This window comes from Neovison vison, chromosome 1 (genome assembly GCF_020171115.1).
Source record: "Neovison vison isolate M4711 chromosome 1, ASM_NN_V1, whole genome shotgun sequence".
Taxonomy (NCBI): Eukaryota; Metazoa; Chordata; class Mammalia; order Carnivora; family Mustelidae; genus Neogale; species Neogale vison.
In genome coordinates, this window is record NC_058091.1 from 291,459,481 (window position 1) to 291,486,967 (window position 27,487).

General features: G+C 36.6%; 1 protein-coding gene across 3 annotated transcripts in view; it reads left to right on the plus strand.

Annotated features, from left to right (window-relative positions):
* ZFR (zinc finger RNA binding protein) overlaps nucleotides 1-27,487 on the plus strand; it is an 86,457-nt gene that overhangs the window by 28,140 nt on the left and 30,830 nt on the right. For all 3 annotated transcript variants that reach the window (XM_044233135.1, XM_044233144.1, XM_044233153.1), the window contains 9 exons: nucleotides 6,019-6,266; nucleotides 9,543-9,734; nucleotides 10,217-10,508; nucleotides 12,620-12,813; nucleotides 14,544-14,663; nucleotides 16,038-16,183; nucleotides 22,310-22,472; nucleotides 23,513-23,718; nucleotides 25,086-25,236. In XM_044233135.1, the coding sequence (XP_044089070.1) occupies nucleotides 6,019-6,266; nucleotides 9,543-9,734; nucleotides 10,217-10,508; nucleotides 12,620-12,813; nucleotides 14,544-14,663; nucleotides 16,038-16,183; nucleotides 22,310-22,472; nucleotides 23,513-23,718; nucleotides 25,086-25,236 (1,712 nt within the window). The remainder of the gene's footprint in view (nucleotides 1-6,018; nucleotides 6,267-9,542; nucleotides 9,735-10,216; nucleotides 10,509-12,619; nucleotides 12,814-14,543; nucleotides 14,664-16,037; nucleotides 16,184-22,309; nucleotides 22,473-23,512; nucleotides 23,719-25,085; nucleotides 25,237-27,487) is intronic.

The following is a 27,487-nucleotide window of genomic DNA, read 5'->3' on the forward strand; positions in this document are numbered from 1 at the left end:
AGCTCTATTTTCTTAAATAATTTTATGTTTATTTTATTAAGGAAATTACATATTTCCTTAAATAATCATTATATTAAGAGAAATATCACTAAAATCTTCCTATGTCCACTGTTTTTGCTAATTTCTAGCTAAGGTATTTTGCATTATTTCAGTGATTAAAATCACATGTTGCTTCTTTTGTAGACATGTAACCTTGTACTTCTGTATGGTTTATTTTGTTATGCATTTTATTTATCTTTCTGGACCTTGTCTTGTTCAATGGAGGATTTAAGGCGGTATGGGCAGTTTTAGTTATTTCGTCCAGTTTGCTTGTTAAAAGCCTACTACTGAATTAAAATTTTGTTGTTGTTTTTCACCGTTTGTTTGCTTTGAGAGAGTGCGCAGGCGTGTGCTTAAGCAGGGGAGGAGAGGGTGAGGGAGAGAGACCACACCCAGCACAGAGCCCAACACGGGACTTGATCCCATGACCCAGAGACAGCAACCTAAGCCAAAATCAAGTCCCACGCTTAATGGACTAAGCCACCCAGGCACCCTGTTTTTCAGAGATTTTTTTATCCTATGCTAAATTCTTGTGTTGGGTGCTAGGGATATGGTGATGAATTAGGCTGACTTGGAGTATTTAGGAACAAGTTTTTTGTGGCTGGAATCCAGGATATATGGGGTAAATATTAAAAGATAAGGCTGGAAATGTCATGTGAAAAGCCTTGCAGGGTCTGTTATGGTGTCTGTCTCTATCTAAAAGGGTGCCAAAAGGAGCAGTGGGCACAGATTTATAAGTTAAACCATGCAGAAATGAATTGGGAGTGAGGAGAGGTTGTTATTCCTAGATCTGTCATTCAGGATTGACCAGATACAACTTTTCTGGCCCTCTTTATCTCTAATTTTTATTTATATCTGATTAATCAGTTGTAACTCTTAAGTGGAATAATTTCAGTGAGCTCTGACTGGACACTTTTTTTTTTTAATGTCCACATTCAACAAAATAAGAAGTATAATAGTATCCTTTCCTGTTACTGCTTCTGTCTTACATGTTGGCCTGTCTTTTCTGTCTCTCTTCCTTTGTCTCAGTTGCTTGAATATATCTTACACAGGATTTAGTTAATTTTTATTTACTGCTATAATATGTGAATAATACATCATTTAAAACTAGAAACTATAGATAAAAAAGAAAACATTAAATCACAGGACATGTACCCCTAGATGCCAATTGCCATTAACATTTTGGTGCATGTCTTTCTCGTTTTCCTCATGGAAATATACATATTCGGTGTATATATATATATATATTTTTTTTTTTTTAATAAAAGTGAATTTGGCCAACACATACAATTTTGTTAATTGCTTTTTTCTGATTGTGAATGTTTGTGCATGTCATTAAGTATGAGGTACATCATTCTTCTGATTTATGTTTTTCCCCAACTTCTTGTTTTAGAGAACTTTAATTCTGCAGAAAATTCAAAAAAATAGTGTAAAGTCTATATACCATTTACTTAGATTTACCTATTAATATTTTGTCATATTTGCCTTATCTCTTGAGACATTTCAAATGGGTCAGCATTATAAGTTGTAGATGACTTGGTGCTTTGCCTAGAATTCTTCAGCCTGTATTTCCTAAGAATAAGAGTATTCCATTATATAACCACATGCAAATATCATTAAAAGGAATTGAACATTAATTTATCTAATTTTTTTAGTTGTCCACAAGTGTTTTTTATGGCTGAGCTTTCTATGTTTGATGTGTTTTTGTTTTGTTTTAAATTCAGGTTCTAATCAAGGATTGTGGATTATACTTGGTTGTCATGTCTTGTTAGTTTCAGTTTTCTTTAATGTAGAATAATCTCCTGTTTTATCTTGTCTCTCCTGACCTTGACATGTTTTAAGAGTTCAGGCCAGTTGTCCTATAAAATCCATAATCCAGATTTAGCTGCTTTCTTTATGCTTAGATTTTGTCAGTTTTTTAATCAATAAAACTACCTAAGTGAGCTTCAGCATTTCATCACATCAGGAGCACATAAGTAATGCTATAAATTCCTTATTGATGGCAGGTATATAATCACTTACTAAAGTGGTGACTACCAGATCTGTCCATTTTTAAGGATACTTTTTCCCCTTTGTACTTATCCAAATAGTCTGTGGGCCTGTTAACCAAACTACTTTTGACTGTGGTGTTGGATCCTTTGAAAGTCTCTTAAATGAATCAAGTTCTACAATGATGGATATAAAATCTTTTTACATTGATTCTCAGCATTCTTCTCTAAGGAAGCGTCACCTCTTTTTAGCATTACTGTGGACTCAGTATTTTTTGTTCAGTGTAGTATAATCCATTACTTTCATTTTTCTTTTTGAGGTGCATGCTTTCTCAATTTTGGCCAATGAGATCCTTTTCAAACTGGCTCCTGAACCTTTTGGACTTGGCATCATTATTTTTTGAGGACTTTTTCCTTTTTTTCTTCCACAGTAAGGACATACACTTAAAGCATTTCATGCCCAAAACTCACAATCAGCCATTTCACAAAGGAGCTGCGTTTTCTAATATGGTATTTAGAAGTCAGAATCTATACTTAGAAATACATAGTTTTTAATGGCTGTATAATATTGTTTGGTTGTACTATATATATTTTAAAGTATCTTTCTTGGGATGCTAATTTTCGTATTATGGAAAAACTAGAAACAACAGTGGGTAAAATAATCCTTGTATGAAAATATTTATAAATTTGCCAGTTGTTTAAATTCCTGGAAATTGCCAGTATGTCAAAGAGTATGCACTTTTTTTAAAAAAAGTGATACATGGTGTGAAATTGCCATCCAAAAAAATCATTGTTAAGACTTCTGAGTTCTGTATGTGTAATTTTATATCAGCTACAATTTAGGTCAGCTGTTTTTTCCATCTCATTAACTTAGTTCTAGAATCTCAGTACCTGATAAATGGTGGCTTGTAACATGCTGAATTTACTACTGCAATGAATGGTAGGTTTTTGTTTCTGATATTGTACATTGTATTTAAAAATAATATTTCAACTTAATTTGTAACTTACTAATTGATAAAGACTTTTTTTTTTTATGATTTTATTTATTTGACAGAGATCAGAAGTAGGCAGAGAGGCAGGTGGTGCGGGTGGGGAAGCAGGCTCTCTGCTCCACGTGGGGCTCAATCCCAGGACCCTGGAATCACAACCTGACCCAAAGGCAGAGGCTCTAACCCACAGAGCCACCCAGGTGCCCCTATAAGGATTTTTTTTTTTTAAGATTTTATATATTTATTTTTTTGAGAGAGAGAGAGACAATGAGAGGGGAGACATCAGTGGGAGAAGCGGACCCCCTGCCGAGCAGAGAGCCCGATGTGGGACTCGATACTGGGACTCCAGGATCATGACCTGACCGAAGGCAATCGTTTAACCAATTGAGCCACCCAGGCACCCCTTATTGATAAGGATTTTTAATAAAAGTACTTTTTTTCCCCTAGAGGTCAGGGAGAGGGAGAGAGAATCCCAAGCAGGCTCCACGCCCAGCGCATAGCCCAACATGGGACTCAATATCACAACCCTGAGATCATGACCTGAGTCTAAATCAAGAGTTGGATGCTTAGCGACTGAGTCACCCAGGTGCTCCTTTAATAAAAGTACTTTTTAAGTGAAAATGTTTTAGCCCTCAGAAATTGAGCTTTTATTTAGAGATTCAACCTTCTATTTACTTTCCAGTAGTGCTTTTACGAGAAATGTACATTTGTTTGCCAATAATCATAGGAGATTAAGTAGTAAGCTATATAGTTAAGCTTACCTTTTATTAGTTTTAGACTACAGATACGCAGATGAAGATTAATTTGTAAATATTAAGCTTAGTGTGGTGATTTTTATGGTATAAATAACTCAGTGTTTAAAACACCTCACGGGGCGCCTGGGTGGCTCAGTGGATTAAGCCACTGCCTTCGGCTCAGGTCATGATCTCAGGGTCCTGGGATCAAGCCCTGTATCGGGCTGTCTGCACAGTGGGGAGTTGCTTCCCCCTTCTCTCTTCTTGCCTCTCTGCCTACTTGTGATCACTCTCTCTATCAAATAAATAAATAAAATCCTTATTTGTCTCTCTCTCTCTCAAAGAGACTGCCTCACAGTCTCTTAGCCCGTTTTCTCATCTGTCAAGTAAGGATAATAATAGTTGTCTTATAGATCTGTTTTTAGACTTCACTGTATCTGGAGCACTGCCCCGAATACTGTGGATTTTCAATTTAAAAAAAGCTGAAAGTCCTGGTCATCCAGCATTGTAAAATGCTATTGCCCTTATGCTACTTTTTATCTTCTTGATACATTAATTCATGAGGTTACATTTAAGTGGTATTTTTACAGTTACTGTACACAACAGCTAGTCATTTGGAAAATATCTTTAAAATTTTTCATATAAAAATAATGGTCCTAGCCAGTTACAATTTAAAAGTAGCTTTGTTAATTTTAACTAGACAATTTATGGTGCTTTAGAAGTGAAATTTAAACTGCATATTTCTGCCTATCACTTTGAATACATTTGGTCTTCCTCCACATTTTTAAGTACCATGGGACATTAGTAAGACTGTCCAGAAGAGTTTATTGATCTGTAGTTTCTCCTTTGATCAGTTATGTGAGCTGTTACCTGATTGTTTCTTATCTGATCATATGCTTATTATTAATATGCCTACCTGCTTCTTCACGTTTTTACTGTTAGATATTTTCTTCTCACAGTACTTTCTATCTTTATAAGCACTTTATAATTTAATAGCCTGACATAAAAGTCTAGGAAGGCTTTTCATGCAAATTACTTGATTGCACTGTTTTCCAGATATTTCCACTTTAAGGTGCTTGTGATTCTTTCTTTTCACGCATCTTAAATCCTCACCTTTCCAATTCATGTTTTCATTCCTGTGTATGCAGATGCCTCAGAGCTAGTGGATCATAAGTCTTTTCTTTTCAACATAGTAGTTGCATTTGAGAGACCAAAAAGTTTAGTTTTCCTTAAGTAGTTCTTCTGTGCCATCTTGGCAACTAGGAATATTTTTCTTGAGCCTTACATGTCTTTCCTCCACTCAATTCCACTTCAGAAAAAAAAAAAAAGTCTTGTAGTGTGATAAATAGGGAGTCTGCCAAATTTCCAGAGACCTCAGTTTAGAAAAGGGATAAGTTTTCTAGTTTTGAGATAGGCTTATAAGTAAAATCAGTAACTTTGTCAAATTTAAAACTTCTATAGATTTTTAAGTCTATAAATCACTGAACATAAACAACATGTATAAGTTATGTCTGTATCAGTAACTAGCTTGTTGTGCTTATTCATTAGAGACTTTTAACAATGGAAATGGATAGAATTAATCCATTCATTCAGCCAGAAAATACAGTGCTTTTTTTCTTTTGAAAAATGAGAACCAATGTATTTAATTCCTAATTCCAAAATTTTTTTTCTGTTATCTTACATATTCATCTGAACTCCAGCTTCACATCACAGACCTCTGCTAAGGTTTCTTCACCTTGCTTCTCCAAAGCAGCTTCTGTCAACTCCTTGCTTTTATCAGTTGCACAACCCATCACTCAATCACCGGGATTCAAAGTCTTTTTCTGTTCTTTTAAATCTTCTGTCCTCTCAGTCATCAAGCATATACTTTAATGAATTTCTTTTTTTCCTGTCTAATATCCTAGTTCAGACTCTCCTTCAAATTCAGCCCTTCCCAAATGTATGCAGAGGAATTCTTTTTGGGAAAATACTAACAGATTCTGTAACCATGTACATTTTATCACTGTCATATCCCACCGACTGGGAAGTTTCTCGAAGTCAAGGACCAAATCATACACTCTTATATATTTATAACACCTGACATGTGTTGAGTTAAAATTTTATTGATTGACTTATAATTTTTCCAGGTTTTGTGAGTTACTCATTATTTGTAAATATGCACATGTAAACCTGCCTTTGCTAGCAGAATTTATTGAATTTAAATTCAACGCATTTAACTTGGCCTATTGTAATTATGTAACATAATCTTTGTTTGATTTTATTTGTAAGGTACGTCTTATTCAGGTTATGAAGCAGCAGTCTATTCAGCTGCATCCTCCTACTACCAACAGCAGCAACAGCAACAGAAGCAGGCGGCAGCGGCGGCAGCAGCTGCTGCTGCAACAGCTGCCTGGACAGGGACCACCTTTACTAAAAAAGCACCATTCCAAAATAAACAACTGAAACCAAAACAGCCTCCCAAACCGCCCCAGATTCACTATTGTGATGTTTGTAAGATCAGCTGTGCTGGACCACAGGTACTTATGTTGTATGTTTTACCACGAGCCTTCAAGTTATTTTTCGTAGTCAAGTATGGTTGATATTCTGACACTCACAGAAAAGGTTTACATTTTCTTTCCTGTTAGCTTTTAGCTAACACATACACATATTTCACTAAGCAGTCTTTTTTTAAGAAGTATTTGTATTTAAAAAAAAAAAGTATTTGTATAGAAACATAAGAATTCTATTTAAAAAAAAACTTTAGAAATAATTATGTTAATGAAAATGGGCAAATTATACTTTTTTCATGAAAGATACCTTGCCCCTTAAATAAAACTTTAACTTAAAAGTTTTAATTTTAAATTTATTAGGGTTGGGGATAAGAATGACTTTTTATTTCTTTTAACAGTCACAGCTTGCTCTGTAAAGCCTTTATACAAAATTCTTCAACTTAACGCAGTTGGCTTTTAATTTCCTTAGCTCTTGTTCGAGGTCCATGACTATAGGAATAGAATATTGTAGCTTAGAAAGGATGACCGTAGAGATAATTCAGTTTTATATACTTGAATTAAAGATGAGAGGACTTTGTCAGATGTGTTATTTTTTGGAGCATATAAATAGCAGAAGAAAATTGTCTTTCTACAGTTTTGAAAGTCCTTAAAATAAGTTCTTTTAACAATCTGTAGTTTGCAGGATGACATTTTTTTTTATTTGTAGGATAACATTTCTGATAAGGCTAACTATGCTTTATAGGATGTTACTTATTTCTGTGTAATTTCCTTTGTGAAGGAATAGAAACTTTGGGAACAAGAAAGATGTGGGGAAGTGTCTTTTTCAAAAATATCAACTAATGAAGCATGTAAAATATTTATTCCCTTTCTTCCCTAGGTTTTTTTTTTTTTTTTTTTTAAGATTTATTTATTTATTATTTGACAGAAATCACAAGGAGGCAGAGAGGCAGGCAGAGAGAGAGGAGAAAGCAGGCTCTCCGCTGAGCAGAGAGCCCGATGCGGTTTTTTTTTTCCTGATTGTTATACCTTAAAATGTGATTTCGGCATGAGTGTTTATAAAGTCTAATGTGTTGAACCCTTATCCTGACATTATTTGTTAATTTCTTTAAAAATGTCGAATTGACAAGCAGTCGGGGCGCCTGGGTGGCTCAGTGGGTTAAGCCGCTGCCTTCGGCTCAGGTCATGATCTCAGGGTCCTGGGATAGAGCCCCGCATCGGGCTCTCTGCTCAGCGGGGAGCCTGCTTCCTCCTCTCTCTCTGTCTGCCTCTCTGCCTACTTGTGATCTCTGTCTGTCAAATAAATAAATAAAATCTTTAAAAAAAAAAAAAGAATTGACAAGCAGTTTGGAAGATAAAAGGCATATTATGGTAAAGGAACAGTCTTTGCCTCTGTAGTAGGTTCTTTCAGTTGAAAGAACTCTGCCCCACCTATATACATTTTTCTTAATTTACTAGGTTAGTTGTATCTGCTTCTTAATACTGAGTTTTTAGTTTATTTTCAATTATCAGCATTCCCTGAGTTACACAAATTAGGGAGTAATTAATATATGTGACTAGTTAGAATAAAACCTTGTTTCTCCCTATTTTGAGTGTGATAGGAAATCGTTTCATTGTGATTACAAGGTGGGAGGAGAGGGAGGAGGTAGGGAATGTTGGGCAGGATTAAACATGGAAGGAGTATATCCTATTCTGCAATGGCTATTGAGAGGGGATGATGCCATGAGTAGCAAATGTAGGCCTAAGAGATGTGTTGAGTATCTGGTACCGATATATAATAGAATATGGGTCTAGGATCATAGGTAAAGAGTAGCATTTAGAATGATATCTATAAAGCTGACCATCAGTTTGGAGTGCCTAGATCTTTACGAAAGAATAGGCCAAGGATACTTCTGCAAGTCAGAGGCAGTGCCTTAAGGGGCTAATGAGAAAAGCATCATTGGCATTGTAGGTTAGAACCTAGGTCTGGACATGAGGAGAGAGAGTAAGGTTCAGGTTTAAGGTTCTCAGACCTGGCTCTGCCACTGTGTGGCTTTGGACAAATTGGAGACCTTCATTTCTTTGGGCTTTTGTTTCATCACTTATTAAGGATTTGCCCTAAATATTTGAGGCTCAGACTGCTTCATGGAGCCACTCCAGGCCACTGTAGATAATGAGAGGAGAATCAGATGACTGGGTCTTAGGTCTCCCTCTTTGTTTCAAAAGCAGAGCAACTTCCCTTACTTCTGCATAAGATTTCATTTGGAGAAAGGATTCTCTGTTTAAAAATTAGAAAATCATTGTTTAGGTAATCTCTAAAGTTCCATCCAGCTCTGAAATTCTGTGATGAATATACAGTTTTATGCTAATTATACGTCTGTCTTAAGAACAATTTTAAAAATAAAACACGGAAGAGGAACTATTTGGCCCCACTCAAGGAAAAAGAAACAGCAGTCCTTATTAACCTCATTTTAATAAATCTGCTACCTTTTATCAGCTGATTCCAGATAGTTGTTTTTTGGGGTTTTGTTTGGTTTTTTTTGCTAAGGATTTTATTTATCTATTTGACAGAGAGCAAGCACATAAGCAGGAGGGAGAGGGAGAAGGAGGATCCCGTCTGAGCGGAGAGCCCAAAGTGGATTCAAGTTTCAGGACCCTGGGATCATGACCTGAGCCTAAGGCAGACACTTAACCGACTGAGCCACTCAGGGATCCCCAGATAGTTTTTAATATAGTTTCACTATTTTATTGGCTAGTATTACAATAATACTGTTTTTCCTTGCAAACATACGTAATTTTGGCTGTTTCGTATTTTAGATAAGCTTTTGTTCAGGATGGTATGGGTTCTATATGAAAACACATTCTGAGTTAGAAAAATTAGTTTTATAAATAAACATACCTGTTAATAAAACGTCTTGTTACCATTCAGTAACTTTTTTTTTTTCATGATACAGATACATTCCTCTCTCCTCTTAATTCTACAGTTAAATAGTTTGTGGAATGGTCACTCTGTCCATCTTTATACATAAGTAGTAGAAGATTCAAATTCTTAAAACTGGGTGTGGTTACCTTATATTGTTAATATGGCTATGTATGAAAGTCCTTTGCAAATCAAAGTGTTGGATAAGTGTATTCTTGGTAAGCAGAGTACAGAGAACTACAGATACATCACATCTATAGGGAATCCCACATGCTCTTGTTCAGTCGCTTTTACAGTTGTTGAGTCCGCATTACTAAATGAGTACTAGAGATTTGAGAATTGAATAATTTCAAATGATATAGATAGAAAATTAGCAAAGCAACATTTATCCTTTTTGTTTGAAACAGACTTACAAAGAACATTTAGAAGGACAGAAACATAAAAAAAAAGAAGCCGCATTGAAAGCCTCACAGAATACCAGCAGCAGCAACAACTCTACTCGTGGGACTCAGAATCAGTTACGTTGTGAGCTCTGCGATGTGTCTTGTACAGGAGCAGATGCATATGCTGCCCACATTCGTGGTGCTAAGCATCAGAAAGTAGGTGTTTTTTCCCACACACCCTTATGTCTTACTCTTTTTTCTTTTACTTTTTCAATGGAGGGTTTAAATATAGGTGTCTTTAAAACTTGAAAACTTTGAGTGGATTATAGGCCTTGTTTATATGCTGATATACATAAAGGTAACATCAAATAGTCAGTGCTTAAAGAGGGAAAGATTGGAGACTTTTTCCCTTTGAATTAAACTAGATAATTTATTCTTCCACTTGGAAATTTGTTGTATGATTATTTTCCTCTTGTCATGCTCAGAGCATCCAAGGGTATTCACAGAGTTCTCAAAAAAGGACTGGATTTTGTTTAGTTTATGTTGTTTAAAGCAGAGGATGTGTGTGTGTATATTTTTAGGGTTTTTATTTAAAATGATAAATACCCATTTCCTTGATTCTAAAGAAAAACTCTTTTAGAAAAAGTTAAAAATCAGTGCTTTTTGAGTTTCCTCACAAATGTGCTTTTATTTTGTAGGTGGTTAAATTACACACAAAACTTGGTAAACCCATTCCTTCAACAGAACCAAACGTTGTTAGCCAAGCTACTTCTTCAACAGCTGTGTCTGCTTCAAAACCGACTGCCTCTCCCTCAAGCATTGCAGCAAGCAATTGTACTGTGAATACTTCATCAATTGCAACTTCTTCAGTGAAAGGTCTTACAACTACAGGAAACTCGTCTCTTAATAGCACATCCAACACTAAAGTATCAGCAGTGCCTACAAATATGGCTGCCAAGAAAACATCTACACCCAAAATAAACTTTGTTGGCAAGTACTGAAGATTCTGTGTTTCTCCTAACTCTGTCAAAGTGATGTTTCTCCTCCATGCCAGGCCTAACCCTTCTGTTTTATGCTCTTGTACCCAACCCCCTTCTTCTCTGGGGTCTTACTGATCACATACCTGTTTTTTTCTCTTGAATTTTTAATCAGTCCTTCATCTTCTAATGGTTTCTTCCTTTGGTTTACCTGTGTCTTCCATAGTCTTTAGAAATTAAAGAACACAAAATAAAAAAGCCAGACATTTTCTCATTACTGTAATCCTCCCCATGCTGCAGCCTAATTCTTACTTTATCTGCTTCTATACTTCTTATCCAGTCCTCAGTCTGTTCCACTGTTTGCACTCTACTCTTTTGAAACTGTTTTCAGAAGTCACCGAAGATCTAATTGCCAAATCCAGTGACCAGTTTTCAGTCTCACACTGGTGATTCCTCTGACATTTGACACAGTTGACTGCTGTGCCTTAAAGCTTAAAGTCTCTTCTGTGTCTCTCCACCCCATTCTCAGGTGTCTCTTTTGGGTCTCCCGCCTTCATGTTCATTAAATGGTGGTGCTTCTAAAATTCTGATTCTAGTTCTTATCTCACTTTTCTCACCCAGTATTCACAAGTGGTCTCATTCATTCCATTATGCAGTAACTTTAAAATCTCTTGGGCAAACTCAAAACTCCCACCTTTTCAAGCTGTGGTGTAGGAATTACCTGGTTATTATCTATTTGGGTTTCTGTGGGCATCCAGTGTCTGATTCCATCACAAGAATGTCGTGAAGTAATCTCTTCAAATTGCTGCTTTTTTCACGTGGAAAATTTTACTGATATTATTTCTACTTGTTCATTGTCTCCGGTTGTTTACTTAGTCCTTTTGTTTCTGTTATTATAGTATTTCTACAAAAAGATGTGTTTTTTCTTCATAGCTACTGACTTGTGTTAGGCCTTCAAAGTCTCTTCCTCAGAGCTTTGTTTTATACCACATACAGTCTCTCCAAGCTTATCAAAGTCGTTTTGTTAAAATACATGTCAAATTGTTCTAGTCTCCTGCTTAAAAATTTTTCAGTGGCCTTCTCCTTGCATATGGGAAAAAACTATGTTCCTTAATTATCCATTCGATAATTCATAGTCTGAATGTGTCATCACGTCTGCCTACATAGTAATTGATGCTGATGTCTTCCTTGAATTTACCATAGTCTTTTAAACTTCATATTGTTGTGTATGGTATTCTATTTAGACATCATTCTCTTCCTTCTTCTGGGCCAAATTCATACCTAATTAGTCTTCTTTTAAAGCCCAGCTCAAGGGACACCTGGGAGGCTCAGTGGGTTAAAGCTTCTGCCTTTGGCTCAGGTTATGATCCCGGGTCCTGGGATCGAGCCCCGCATCGGGCTCTGTGCTCCATGGAGCCTGCTTCTCTGCCTACTTGTGATCTCTGTCTGTCAAATAAATAAATAAAATCTTTAAAAAAAAAAAAAAAGCCCAGCTCAAGTGACACACCCTTAGTGAAGCCTTTGCTAACTGGATCATGTTAGAGAGTAAAGGGTCTGTGGGCTTTTTTGTTTGTTTGTTTTGTTTGGGGGGGTGGGGGTTTGGTTTTTGGTTTTTGTTTGTTTTTGTTTGTTTTTTTTTTTAAGCATTCCCACCTCACTGTGTTCCTACTTGTTATAGCACTTAACATAGTATTTATTTGTATCTTCCCTTAAATTGTTGGTACCTCAAAAGCAGCTACATTATCTAATTCTTATATTATCAGGACTGGGTGATATCCTATCACCCAGTTGCTTGGGAGGGAACTAGGGATACAAACATGAATTGTGCTTAGACCCTATCTTTTTAGTTACTTGCTGTCCCCTTTTAGGTATTTGTTGTTATGAGAGTCATGGTGGGGACAGGATCATTGGTTGTAGGAGAAGGGAAGAAATCCAGGTATCTATTTCATTAACAGGAGAAAAAAGCCAAGTGGTTGATGTGTTCTTCAAAATTCTGTTGTATGTCAACCAGGAGTTGGACTGATGGTGAAAAAAATAGAACTTTATCTGAAATTTCTTTTGTATCAGATTATACATTTACAAAAGAAAAATGAAAATTACTATAATTCTTTTATGCTCCTCTAGGTGGGAATAAGCTGCAGTCAACAGGAAATAAAACAGAAGACTTAAAAGGCACCGAATGTGTTAAAAGCACTCCTGTAGCCTCTGTACAGATTCCAGAAGTAAAGCCAGACACCGTCTCAGACCCAGTCACACCTGCATCTCTTGCTGCTTTGCAGAGTGATGTGCAGCCCGTGGGCCATGATTATGTGGAGGAGGTATTGACTTGAGAATACCATCACTGTGAGATTAGTATAGGAAAGAAGTCTGTCACTTTTTTGGCGCCTGGGTGGCTCAGTTGATTAAGTATCTGATTGATTAAGTGTCCGACTCTTAGTTTGAGCTCAGGTCGTGATCTCAGGGTTGTGAGATTGAGCCCCATGTTGGGCTCTGTGCTAGGCATGGAGCTTGCTTAAGATTCTCTCCCTCTGCACCGCCAACCCCACCACCACCACCACCACGCCAAAAAAAAGTGTCATTTTGTTGCAGGAATGCTTTATGTGTAAAATTAGATTTAGGTTACTTATAAAGGAATATCACAGGTATCTTTGTTAAAAGTTTTTAAAAAGCATGCCCTTGGGGCGCCTGGATGGTGGTCGGTTAAGCGATTGACTCTTGGTTTTGGCTTGGGTCGTGAGATTAAGCCCCATGGTGGTCTCCACACTCAGCAGGGAGTTCACTTGAAGGTCTTCTCCCTCTGCCCCTCCACCCTCAAATAAATAAATTTCTTGCTCTTTAAGCTTGCCTAAGTGACATCGTAATTTTTTTTTTTTTTTAACTTTATTCCTACCAACACCATCACTGTGATAGAAGATAACTTTCTATTTGTTTGGTAGGCATTCTTATATCCTTCAAGTATCTGGCATATAAAGAGTAAAAAAAAAAATTGTGAACCAGAAAGTAATAGAGTATTTCTTTCCGGACAGTCATGTAGTTTCATGTATAAAATTAAAGTTGCTGAGTTATCAGATCATGTTTATTTGATTTGTCAAGCTTGATTAGAAATCTTCTTGTTTTATAGGTAAACTCAGTAAATTGAGGAGTGAGGGAACATTGGAGGGGACTGATAGATATTTGCTATTAGCAAAAAGCCCGCCATAGAATGGTGTAGCACTAGTCTTTATTTTCACTGTATTGTAGAACATATGTAAATTCTCTGAGCGTCAGTGTCCTGATCTATAAAACTTGGATATTTCCAAAGTTGTGAAGATTAAATAACAGTACCTAGAATAATTCCTAACATATTGTAGATTTTTGTTAAATAGTTCTTCATTTTTTTTCCTCCCATCAACAAAAATTACATACTATGTTGTCTTTGCCAGATAGAAAAGTGGATTAATATAGTTTATAAGTAGTTCACAATTTTAAAATGTCAGATCTTAAGAGAGTAAGGTTTGGCTATCTAAAGAAATGTATATGGCCAGGACACCTTAATCTTTAATGATATTTTTCAATTAAGTAATCCAAAACTTCAGAGAATTGGATTCAGAGCCAGTCTTAAAAGCTTCCACAAATAATTTGAACCTAGTATCCATTACAGGCATCTTAATAACCCTATACTTCTCTTCCTAATTGGTTGTGCATTTGGGAAAAAATTGACATTGATTTTCCATAAAGTTACATATATAAGATCTTAAGCTTTGCAGAAACTTGTATGCCAAAATAATGTCTTTAATTCTCTTATTTCCATCTCCAAGAGCAATAACTAGCCAGTAGCAGTTGTTCACTATTTATTAGAGAATTTATTAGAGAATTATTATCCAATTGCATTTAAATCTAAATGTTTACACATAGATAAAGGTATTGAAATTAAAGTTAATATCAAAAGCAAATACATGCAAATTTAATTGTTTACATATATTCATCACAGAATCTGAGGGTTTGTGAATGAAGTCTTCAACTATAGTATTTTCGTAATGATTCTTGAATTCTTTTTTCCCATGTCAAGGTACGAAATGATGAGGGAAAAGTAATTCGATTCCATTGTAAATTATGCGAGTGCAGTTTTAATGATCCCAATGCTAAGGAGATGCACTTAAAAGGGCGAAGACACAGACTTCAGTATAAAGTGAGTAAGATTTCAACTGTCAGGCGGTTCAGTCAATTAAATGTTTAGTTCTTGATTGCAACTTAGGTCACGATCTCAGAGTCCTTATCCCTCTGCCCCTCCCCCTCTTGAAAAAATTTTCAGGAGCACCTGGGTGGCTCAGCCCATTAAGCAGCTGCCTTCAGCTCAGGTCATGATCTCAGGGTCCTGCGAGCCCTGCGTCAGGCTTCCTGCTCATCGGGGAGTCGGCTTCTCCCTCTGCCTCTCCCTGCTCTCATGCCTCTTTACTCACTCTCTCTGTCTCTCTCAAATAAATAAAATCATCTTAAAAAAATTTTTTTTTGTCTTTTTACTTTTTATTTTTTTAAACACAGCTTGGAACCTTTTCCATAGGAAACAAAATATCTAAATATAACTCAGTTCATGAACTGTATGCTAACATTAGCATGTCATGTCTTACATTCAGATGTTTGGTTTTTATTGATTAGTTTTTTATACTTAGTCAAGAAGAGTATGACCATATTTGATCATTTTTAGTGAAAGTAACATTGCCTGGATCAAGTAATCATGTATATATAAATAATTGCTTTACATAAAGTATTTTGAAAGAAGTATTAGGTCTCCATCTATTTACCTTCTTTGTCTTGGTAAAATTCCCACTAAAATGAATTTTAAGATGAGGACTTCCTCATTGAAAACACTTCAGATGTTAAGTTAAATCCACATCATTTAAAGTTTTTAATTAGCCTGGCGCCTGGGTGGCTCAGAGGGTTAAGCCTCTGCCTTCGGCTCAGGTCATGATCTCAGGGTCCTGGGATTGAGTCCCACATCAGGCTCTCTGCTCAGCAGGGAGCCTGCTTCCTCCTCTCTCTCTCTCTGCCTCCCTCTCTACCTGCTTGTGATCTCTGTCTGTCAAATAAATAAATAAAATCTTTAGAAAAAAAAGTTTTTAATTAGCCTAGACTAATGCACTAGATTCATATTTTCCCTTCTAAACAAAGAGGTGGTGAAAATTAAAATAGTCTGTTCTTTAACCTTCACAGTCAGACATTTAGAATCATCTGCTTACAAACAAGTAAAGGAAAATGAAATATCCATTAGTTCAGGAAGGATTTCTTCCATTGGTTAGTTTGTACTTTTTAGATACTAAGTATGTCATTGTAAATGTAGACAATTAAGAATTTAGGGGTGGGAGGGAAAGAAGAATGTTTATTAATGTATTCTGAATCTTTCCTCTTGTATTAGAGGAATTACTTATTGTACTGATTTTACTCTTACAGTGAAAAATTTGCAACTGAAAACTTCTATGATGAAAGAATATGGGGGATTGTCTGGTGAATAATATGTGTAGATTATTAGAGGTCCCACTGATTTTTTAAATGTCTGTATTGACAGAAAAAAGTAAATCCAGATTTGCAAGTAGAAGTAAAGCCCAGTATTCGAGCCAGAAAGATTCAAGAAGAGAAAATGAGGAAGCAAATGCAGAAAGAAGAGTATTGGCGAAGACGAGAAGAAGAAGAACGCTGGAGAATGGAAATGAGGTAGTATCTTTAACTTTTAGTACCATGATAGACAGTGGTTCGGCCTTTCTAAAACGCTTAGCTATTCTGAGTGACTCCTATTCAAAGCAGTCCAGATTATTTGATGTACTTAAGTTTTCACTTTTCAGGAAGATCCTAGATATAGAAAAGAAATGCATTACAATTAAGTTATTGGCTATTCTAGTATTTGACTGTGGCCTTGGTGGTATCTTATATATATTAAGTATAAGTGGTATCTTACATAGATTAAGTGCATGAAGAAATAGTTAAATTATATATAGTTTTTTGTTGTTTTTTTTTTTTTTAAATAAACTGTACTCCACTTCGTGTGGGGTTTAAACTCAAAAACCCAAGATCAAGAGTCACCTGCTTTACTGACTGAGCCAGCCAGGTACCCCAGAATAGTTTAATATTTTAAATAAATGTCTCAGTTAAAACAAAATAGAACATTTGGTTACATGGTAGAAATACCATGAGTATAGGATCTAGTAGATTTTAGACAAAATTGTGTGCTTTTTAAAAAGAAATATCTATCATAAAAGCTTGAGGCTATAGGGAAAGCGAAAAGAGAAAACATGTCTTCCAGAGATATGTTAATGTTTGGTTTTATTGATATAACTGATGACTTTTTTTTTTTTTTTTTTTTTTGAGAGAGAGAGAGAGAGAGAGAGTGCATGCAAGCTGGGGAGAGGCATAGAGGGGAAGAGAGTGTGTCTTAAGTGGCCTCCATGCCCAGTGCAGATACCCATATGGGGCTTGATCTCACAACCCTGAAATCATGACCTGAGCCCAGATCAGAGAGTCAAGTGCTTAACTTTCTGAGCCACCTAGGTGCCCCAGCATATCCTTAAATAATATAATTCAGGGGCACTCAGCTGGCTTAGTCAGTAGAGCATGTGACTCTTGATTTCAGGGTCATGAGTTCAAGCCCCACATTGGGTTTGGAGGTTACTTGAAAAAATTAAATGGTACTGTTCAGTGGTTTTTAAGTAATATTCACAGAGTTTCACAGAGTTGTACAGCCTTCATCACAGTCAATTTTAGAAACATTTTTGTCACCCTCTCCAGAAGAAACCACAAACCCATTGGTAGTCACTCCCTATTTTCCCCCAACCCCTACATATACCCCTGGGCAACCACAATATACTGTCTGTCTGTAGACTTATTCTGGGGATACCTGTGTGGCTCGGTTGGTTAAGCATCTGCCTTCAGCGTAGGTCATGATTCCAGGGATTAAGTTCTCCATTGGGCTCTTTGCTTAGCGGGGAGTTTGCTTCTCCCTCTCTCTCTGTGTACTCCACCCCCCCTTCAAATGAATAAATCTTTAGATTTATTCTGGAGATTTCATATAAATGGAATCATACGATATATGGTGTTTTTTGTCTGCCTGCTTTCACTTCACCATGTTTTTAAGATTCGTGCATGTTTTAGCATATAACTACTTTGTTTCATGGCTTAATAATATTCCATCATAAGAATGTGTAACATTGTTCGTTTATCAGTTGATGGACATTTGCGTTGTTTCCACTTTTGGGGTGTCATGAATACTGCTGCTAGGAGTATTTGTACAAGTTTTAAAATATATTGGGGCGCCTGGGTGGCTCAGTGGGTTAAAGCCTCTGCCTTCGGCTCAGGTCATGGTCTCAGGGTCCTGGGATCAAGCACCACATCGGGCTCTCTGCTCAGCAGGGAGCCTGCTTCCTCCTCTCTCTCTCCTGCCTCTCTGCCTACTTATGATCTCTGTCAAATAAATAAATTCAAAAAAATTTTTTTAAATAAATAAATAAAACATTATTTCAGGGGCTCCAGGTCATGGGATTGAACTCCACATTGGGCTCCCCGCTCAGTGTGAAGCCTGCTTCTCCCTCTCAACACTGCCTGCTTGTGTATATACTCACTCACTCTCTGTCAAATGAATAAAATACTTTAAATATATCTATACGGATATAGATTTCAGAAAATAAGCATAATGTACACTTTCTTTTTTTTTTTTTTTTTTTTTTTAAGTTTTTTTATTTATTTGACAGAGCACAAGCAGGGGGAGTGAGAGAGGGAGAATCAGGCTCCCTGCCAGGGCAGGGAGCCCAGTGACAGGCTCAGTCCCAGCACCTGGGATCATGACCTGAGCCAAAGGCAGATACTTAACCAACTGAGCCACCCAGGCACCCCTGTACACATTTTATAATTCACTTTTTTTCATTTATATGCCACTTTAAAAATTATGCTAGGAGGGCGCCTGGGTGGCTCAGTGGGTTAAGTCACTGCCTTCGGCTCAGGTCATGATCTCAGGGTCCTGGGATCGAGTTCCGCGTCCGGCTCTCTGCTTAGCGGGGAGCCTGCTTCCCCCTCTCTCTGCCTACTTGTGATCTTTCTCTCTGTCAAATAAATAAATAAAATCTTTTAAAAAAATAAAAATTAAGCTAGGATTATTTTCTTTTTTTGTGACGGCATAGTATTCTCTTATATGGATGTGTAATTTTCTTTATAGCGTGTCCTCCTCTGTTAGATACTTGGGTTGTTTCCAGTGTTTCTGTATCATGGTTATTACATTGACCATGCTTGAGGCTATATTATTGCATAAATTATGACTTTATGTTGGTAATAATAATATTTCTAGAAATAGAAATATTTGTTTGAAGGAAACCCATGCTTCTGCATATACTGAGTACTCGAACTTCAATTATTTTCAGATATTTTGGTTTCAGGACCCCTTTATACTCCATTATTACTGAAGATAATAATTGAAGATATAATTATTGAAGATAATAATTGAAGATATAGTTGAAGAATAATATTAAAGATAAACTCAGTTGAGTTTCAGGACCCTTTATACTCAGTAATTATTAAAGACTCCAAATAGTTTTTGTTTATATGGGTTATAGCTGTCAAGATTTCACTGTATTAAAAATTAAAACTGAGAAGCTTAATATTTATGAATTCATTTAAGAATGACATTTTAATTATATTTGTTAAAATATAAAGTATTGGGTGCCTGGGTGGCTCAGTTGGTTAAGCGGCTGCCTTTGGCTCAGATCATGATCCTGGAGTCCGGGGATCAAGTCCCACATCAGGCTCCGTGCTAAGTGGAGAGTCTGCTTTTCTCCCTCTGCCCCTCCCCACCTCTTGTGCTCACCCACTCTGTTTCATTCTCTCTCTCAAAATCTTTAAAAATATGTATATAAACAAATTGACTAATTATATTACATTGCATATATTTAATAAATATAACTTGGTGAAAAATTAATCTTAAACTATTTCTTCACCAGAATTGTGTGAATGATACTGTTTGACATTTTTGCAGATCCCTTTAAATGTCTTGCTTAAAAGAAGGCAGCATGATTCTCATGTGTGCTTCTGTGTTCATTTTGTTGCAATACCACATTCTGCCTCTGGATAACGCCACTATACATTCAAAAGAGAGTAAGAATGGAAGAGGTGTATGATGTCTTAATATTAAGACATAGATCCCCTGACAGGGCCTCAGGGACCATCTGGAGTCCTTGGGCCACACTTTGAAAATTGCTGCTACAACATTAAAGTTCTCTGCCAATGAGAGAGAGAAATATGAAATCCGTTTTTGGTTGGTTGGGTTTTGTTTTCAAATTTGAAATTTGGGATAGGAAAGGTAAATCTTTTCAAATTTGTTTCAGTTCAGTTTGAATTATAATTATATTTCTGGCAAATTTTCTAAAGCTTCTTTGAATATAGTTGACACACAATACATTAGTTTTAGGTGTACAACATTCTGATTAGTAAGTTGATACTTCATACGTGCCCACCACACATGTAGCTACCATCTGTCCCCAGACGACACTGTTAACATTATCACTGACTATATTCCTTATATTATGCCTCTGTGACTTACTCATTTCATAATTGGAAGCTCAGATCTTCTACTCCCCTTCACTCATTTTGCCCATCCCCTCACGCCCCTTCCCTGTAGCAAACATCAGTTCTCTGTATTTATATCAGTTCTCTATATTTTGCTTGTTTGTTTGCTTACTTGTTTTTTAAGATTCCACATATGAGAGTAATCATATATTTGTCTTTCTCAGTCTGACTTATTTTTAGCATAATACTTTCTGGTCCATCCATGTTGTTGCAGATGGCATGATCTCATCTTCTCTTACAGCTGCATAATATTCCAGTGTGTGTCCATCCACATCTTCCTTACCTGTTTGTCCATCAGTGGACACTTAGGTTGCTTACATATTTTGGCTATTATAAATAATACTTCAGTAAACATAGATGTGCATGTATCTTCTTAAATTAGTATTTTCAGTTTCTTTGGTTAGTTATACAGTAGTTGAGTTATTGGATCATAAGATATTTTTATTTTTAATGTTTTCCACCTTGGCTGCACCAGTTTACATTTCCACCAGCATTGTACAAGGGTTCCTTTTTCTCCACATCCTTGTCAACCACTTTTTATTTCACATACTGAATTTTATTACATGTTTGAACATTTACATTTCCTCTTGTAAATTGCCTGGGTTTTATTTATTTATTTATTTTACTTAACTTATTTTGTACAGACACTATATTGTAGCTATTAACCTATTATTAATGTGTTATCTTCAGATAGTTTTAACTGTTATGTATTGGTTTTTACTTTTTAATATGTTTAAATATATCAGTCTCATTTTTTGTGAATAATCGGCCTTTGAAATGCATTTGAAACTCTGTACTTAGATATGGAACTTTTCCTCTTTTGTTGATATATCAAATATTTATTAAGCACCTATGATGTGCTAGAAAATTGCATGTAGTGTGTTAGGTACTGAGTATGAATTGGTAAACAATGGATAAAAATCCCTGCCCTTACATAACTTAAACATTTGTGTTCAATAATAACAATAAACTATTCAAAACTGGATGAGTATAGTTTTTCAAAGCCTTCAACCTGTTATTCATTTTCTCTCAAGGCCTAAATAACAGAGAATTGTGTTTCTATACTACTTCTAAGTCAGATGACCCAAAAAAGCACTGCTTATTCCCAATCTGAGGAAATTGGTAGTTTCTAAAGAGCTACATGGGAAGCATACGTGGGTTTGGGTTTTTTTGTTTTTGATTTTGGAGAAGTGTGCTTCTTTCTTTTACATTAAACAAATTTGTCTAGTAAAACTTATTCCTATCAAAATTAATGTCAGAAACATAATTTCTCTTCGTAGTTACCAGTATCCTAGTTTGAAGCTGAAAATAAAGACAGAAGTGAGAGTGGGGTAGTAAAAAAGAAATTAGATTCTGAAAATGACCATTAAAGCAGAAGTTATACAATAGCTGCCCACAGTCCAGGTTCAGCCCATGGAGGTTTTCATTTGATACACATAGTATTTTTAATTTGAACCAACACTAAAGATTCTGAAAAATATTAAAATCCTGATGATCTTGAGATTGGAACCCTGTATTCCCTTATGGCATTAATTAATTGGGGCTGAGTAACAGCTGTTCTCTTTAGCCAGAACATGTACTTTCTCCCCCCACCTTCAAATTTTTATTTAAATGCTAGATAACAGACGTGCTTTCTACTTGACCATAGTCCTCCCCAACCTTAATATTTCCCCACAAATGAGACAGAATGTGAGTTGCCATTCATCACTGTCTCGCACTGTTGTTTTTCCTCAGTAGACAAATCTGTGTATGCCGGTATCATAAATGGGGAAATTAAAAATAGTCTTAAGAGGTTCTCGCTACATAGAAAATAGGAGGGAGCACATTTCTGTAGACAGGAAGAAAATTCCTGAATGTGTGCTTCAGGTTTTTCATTGACACACATTACTGGTCCAGCCACTGTAGGTAGGCATTTAAGTTTACAATATCTTAAAGAAGTAGAGATTGAAGGAATCTCTGAGGTTTCTAGTGTTTGTTCCTTTGGCTTTGACATCAGGCTAAGAAATTTTGTGTTGCTTTTCTCTTTGTTTTCTCACCTCTTTTCACTCATACTCTCATCTATTTGTAGATTTTTAAAGCAAATAAAGGATATTAGTTACACTAGGGAAAAAGGCAGGTATTAGCTAAGCTGATGTGGGACAGTTTTTTTAATTGCATTTTTTGTCATTATTGATGTAAGTTCTTGGGTTGTATTTTTCTTGTAATAAGGTTTGTAATACCATTCTCTGTTTTCAGACGTTATGAAGAGGACATGTATTGGAGAAGAATGGAGGAAGAACAACACCATTGGGATGATCGCCGCCGAATGCCTGATGGAGGCTATCCTCATGGTCCCCCAGGCCCATTAGGCCTTCTGGGAGTTCGACCAGGCATGCCTCCTCAGCCACAGGGGCCTGCAGTAAGTGTACACATAATTTACTTAGGGGATAAAAGTGTTAAGATTGATTCAGCTTTAGAAGATAACATTTTGGGGAAACTAATTCTTAGATTTAATAGTCTCATAATGTCAGTATAAGTTTTTCATCTGATTTAGAGTTTTTCCTCCTTTTATTATAGCTTCTAACTCATGTCTTATAAAGGACTTCATAGAGTGTCCATGAATTTTTCTTAACCTTCAGTAAAAGCTAAACAGGAGCAGAGCTTTTGTTCTGTCAAGTGTTCTTTAAAATTAGAGATTTTCTTTCCTTTGTTTTTCTTGACATTTGCAAGAGCAACCACTTTTGAAGGCAGCTGCTTTGCCTTCCCATTCCCTGTTGTTGAGAATCTTCTTTCCTTCTTCAAAACCTGACCATCTAAAACCTGCTACTGCTTCTGAATTGAGTGCAGGATAAGGGGTATGTAAATGGTTCCACTTGAGCATCACAGTTGATGTACTAGGAAAAGTGTAGGAAAGATAATGCATCTTGAGCTTTGTGTTCCATAGAAGCTGTGTAAGCGAAGAGACACCAGCTTATGAAGAGCATTCCATAGAAGTTTAGACTACAAAACTAGAGAATTTTTTGTTGTTTTCCAGAGAGCATTTAGGAGAAACAGCAAAGTCCTCCTCTTTAACTTACTCTCTTTCTCATTTATCTTTACACAGAACAAGCATTTGTAAGACCTGTTTTATCAAAGTCAAAAAAATTTTCACAATCAACAGTCTTTAAAGTTGAATAAGAAGTATTTCCATAACTTTAGATACGGTGTTCAGGCAGAGCATGTGTACATACAGAGATAAGCAAATGCATACATACACAAGCATCCAACTCTTGATAGTATAACTTTTCCAAAGTTGCAGTTTTGTTTTTACTGAAGTAGAAAAGGGGAAGATATTTTAAGTGGACATTTTGCATAGTTGACTTTATTAAAAAGATATGACAAACATACATGTAGATGAAAAATATGTTTATTTTTGCCCAGGAAACATTGCTTTTAAATGAAGTAACTTTTTTTCTCTAGCCATTACGTCGTCCTGATTCATCTGATGACCGTTATGTAATGACAAAACACGCAACCATTTATCCAACTGAAGAAGAATTACAGGCAGTTCAGAAAATCGTTTCTATCACTGAACGTGCTTTAAAACTTGTTTCAGACAGTTTGTCTGAACATGAGAAGAGCAAGAGCAAAGAGGGAGATGATAAGAAAGAGGGAGGTAAAGACAGGTGTGTTTTCAGAGTTACTTGCTTATTTTTTGTTTTTCTTTCCATGTACTTCTTATACTTGAAATAAAAAGTTACAAAGACTAAAAATTCTCTGGTGTGAATATACATGTCTTTTTTGGGTAGATATTTAATGCATTTAGCTGCTTTTTGCTAAAATAAATAACACAGTTAAAATCTCCAACCTTGTGATTTTACTAATTTTATTTTAATTTATATAAAACTATTTTGAGTCTTTTTTTCAAAGCCGCCTCCATAATTGCATTCAGCTGCTCTTCAGTTTTCCTTTGTTGTTTCTGTCCCACATTCAGTCCTTATTTTAGCAATTTGTTTCCTTAGTTCGTTGACCATAAAGCATGAAGAAACTTAAGCTTTGGAAACTGTTTTTTTTTTTTAGGTAAGCTCAGGCCCACTGTGGAGCCCAACACAGGGCTTAAACTCATTACCGTAAGATCAAGAGTCAGATACTTAACCAACTAAGCCACACAGGCACACTTGGAAACATCTTTCATACCAAGTTTTACGTTGTGATTTTTCCTTTTACTATTTGGAAATATTTTTACATTACATTAAACATGACTCTTGGGGCACTTGGGTGCCTCAGACAGTTAAGCATTCAACTCTTTTTTTTTTTAATTTATTTGACAGAGAGGTCACAAGTAGTCAGAGAGGCAGGCTGAGAGAGAGAAGGAAGCAGGCTCCCTGCTAAGTGGAGAGCCCGATGCAGGGCTCGATTCCAGGACCCTGGGATCACAACCTGAGCCGAAGGCAGAGGCTTTAACCCACTGAGCCACCCAGGTGCCCCAGCATTCAACTCTTGATCTTAGCTCAGGTCTCGGTCTCAGGGTCATGAGATTTTAAAATAAGGAACCATGACTCTTAATTCTGATTTGTAAAATGAGACACAGAGATGTTAATATTCTTTGAAATTGTCCTGTGAGACAAAAGATCCCGTGAGATCTTAGTTTTTGATTTATTTATCTATATATCTTATCTAAATGAAGGCTGCTTCTTAAAAATATTAAATATTGGGGGTGCCTGGGTGGCTCAGTGGGTTAAGCCTCTTGCCTTCGGCTCAGGTCGTGATCTCAGGGTCCTCGGATCGAGCCCTGCATCGGGCTCCCTGCTCAGCAGGGAGCCTGCTTCCCCCTCTCTCTGCCTGTCTCTTTGCCTACTTGTGATCTCTCTCTCTCTCTCTCTCTGTCAAATAAAATAAAAAATATTTTAAAAAATGAATAAATAAAAATATTAAATATTTTTAAACTGTAGTTGATAGCATACAATTGTTTAATTTACTATTATATATTTAGAGATTATCATGGCTGTGGCTGGGAAGACAAATGTCATAATATAATTTGATTTCACTGCAGAGCTTTAAAAGGAGTTTTGCGAGTGGGAGTATTGGCAAAAGGATTACTTCTCCGAGGAGATAGAAATGTCAACCTTGTTTTGCTGTGCTCCGAGAAACCTTCAAAGACATTATTAAGCCGTATTGCAGAAAACCTACCCAAACAGCTTGCTGTAAGTATTATGGAAATGTTCATTTTTACCCCTTGTCTGGTTCAGAAGTTTTTGGCAGGACTAACTGTGCTTCAGCCTAAACCCAAGCCAGCCTTTAAATTTTTGGCTTGACTTTCCCTTTTGAGGGTGTTTTTTTTGTTTTGTTTTGTTTTTGGGGGGGGTGTTTGTTGTTGTTGTTGTTGTTTTGCTTCGTTGTGCAAATTGGTAGGACTATTTTCTAGTTTGCTTTTTTAGGTTTTATAGTGCTTATATTTGACATGAAGCCATCTTACTAATTTATTTAAAAATGTAAAATTATAGCACATGTCCTCATCCTGGTTTTTTTTTTTTTTTCCAAGATTTGAAGCTTAAGAGAGAAGGCAGTTGTTGACAGAAAATGGTTTTTCTTTTTCTTTTTTTTGTTAAAAACAAAACCCCTGTGTAGCAAACTTGAATTTTTAAAATCTGTGAACCTCTCGCCTGTTTAGTTGAATACATGTTTTTAATAAAATGTAGTAAGAAATAGTCTAATTTGAATTTCCCTGGTCTTACTGGGATTTTTCTTTTTCTGTCTTTATAATGATAGGAATTCTATCTTTGTCCAGCAAATCATGGCAATTCACAATTAGTAGAATATCCCCTTTTTGGTCTTACAAAAGCAAACTTTTTAAGTTTGAATTCTAGAAAATGTTACACATTAGTCTCATAATCTCAGATTGGGATTTAAAGTAAATACTCCTTGGGGAACCTGGATGATACAGTCAAATGTCCAGCTCTTGGTTTTGGCTTGGGTCTTGAGATCAAGGCCCACATTGGGCTCAGCCCTCAGCATAGAGTCTGTTTAAGACTCTCCCTCCTCTCCTTCTGCCTCCCCCCACCCCCAGCACACACTCAGCCACCCCGGCACACTCCCTCTCTCTCTCTCTCTCTCTCTAAATAAAATAAAAATTTTTTTAAAGATTTTATTTATTTGACAGATGGAGATCACAAGTAGGCAGAGAGGCAAGCAGAGAGAGAGAGGGAAGCAGGCTTCCTGCTGAGCGGTGAGCCCGATGTGGGGCTCAATCCCAGGACCCTGAGATCATGACCTGAGCCGAAGGCAGAGGCTTTAACCCACTGAGCTACCCAGGTGCCCCTAAAATAAATTTTTAAAGAAATATATTTCTTGAATAATTTAATGTATATAATTTATTTCAAAACCCTTTTGGTTTTAAAAATTAATTAGGGGGACGCCTGGGTGGCGCAGTTGGTTGGACGACTGCCTCCGGCTCAGGGCGTGATCCTGGAGTCCCGGGATCGAGTCCCGCATCAGGCTCCCAGCTCCATGGGGAGTCTGCTTCGCTCTCTGACCTTCTCCTCGCTCATGCTCTCTCTCACTGTCTCTCTCTCTCAAATAAATAAATAAAATCTTTAAAAAAAAAAAAATTAATTAGGTATTCTAAATCCAAGGATTGACATTTCATTGGTCATGTGTATTCTACAGCAGTGAGTCAGAATAAATAGTACCTGACTACAGCAGAGCAACTGGTAGCAAAAGGGATAGTGAACCACAGTGTGGAACTTAAGCTCTGACAGCTAACACTTAATGTTGTTTGCTTTATGTTCCCATTGTTCCAGATAAGAAATTTCTCGTTGTGGTTGAGTCTTTTAAGTGCTAGGAACCAGAAGAATTGGCATTGTGTGTCTGCTTTTTATCCCTCTGTTGAGGCTGCTAGGGCAGTTGGATATGAGGGGAGGTGGGTGTTGAGGGCCTTGAGAGAATTACATAATTTGCTAGAAATACCTTGATCTTAATTGCGATGCTTGGGGGCACCTGGGTGGCTCAGTCATTAAGCATCTACCTTTGGCTCAGGTCATGATCCCAGTGACCATTGGGCTCCCTGCCCTGCTGGAAGCCTGCTTCTCCCCCTCCCACTCCCCTTGCCTGATGATCTCTCTGTGTCTCTCTCTGTCAAATAAATAGATAAAATCTGGGGGGAAAAAAAAGATGCTTAATAAAACTACGAAGTAGGGAAATATATCCTAAGGAAATAAGCAGTTAGACTAAAAGCAAAATACCCTTTCCAAATCAGACTGTACTTACTATACAAGGGAATAAAAAAAATTCTTCATCATCATTGTTATAGGTGACATTTATATAGTACTTAGTATGTACCAGGCACTGTTTTGTTGTTGTTGTTGTTGTTTTAAGATTTTATTTATTTATTTGAGGAAGAGCACACGAGTTAGGGGAGGGGAGGTGCAGAGGGAGAATCTCAGGCACATCCCCGCT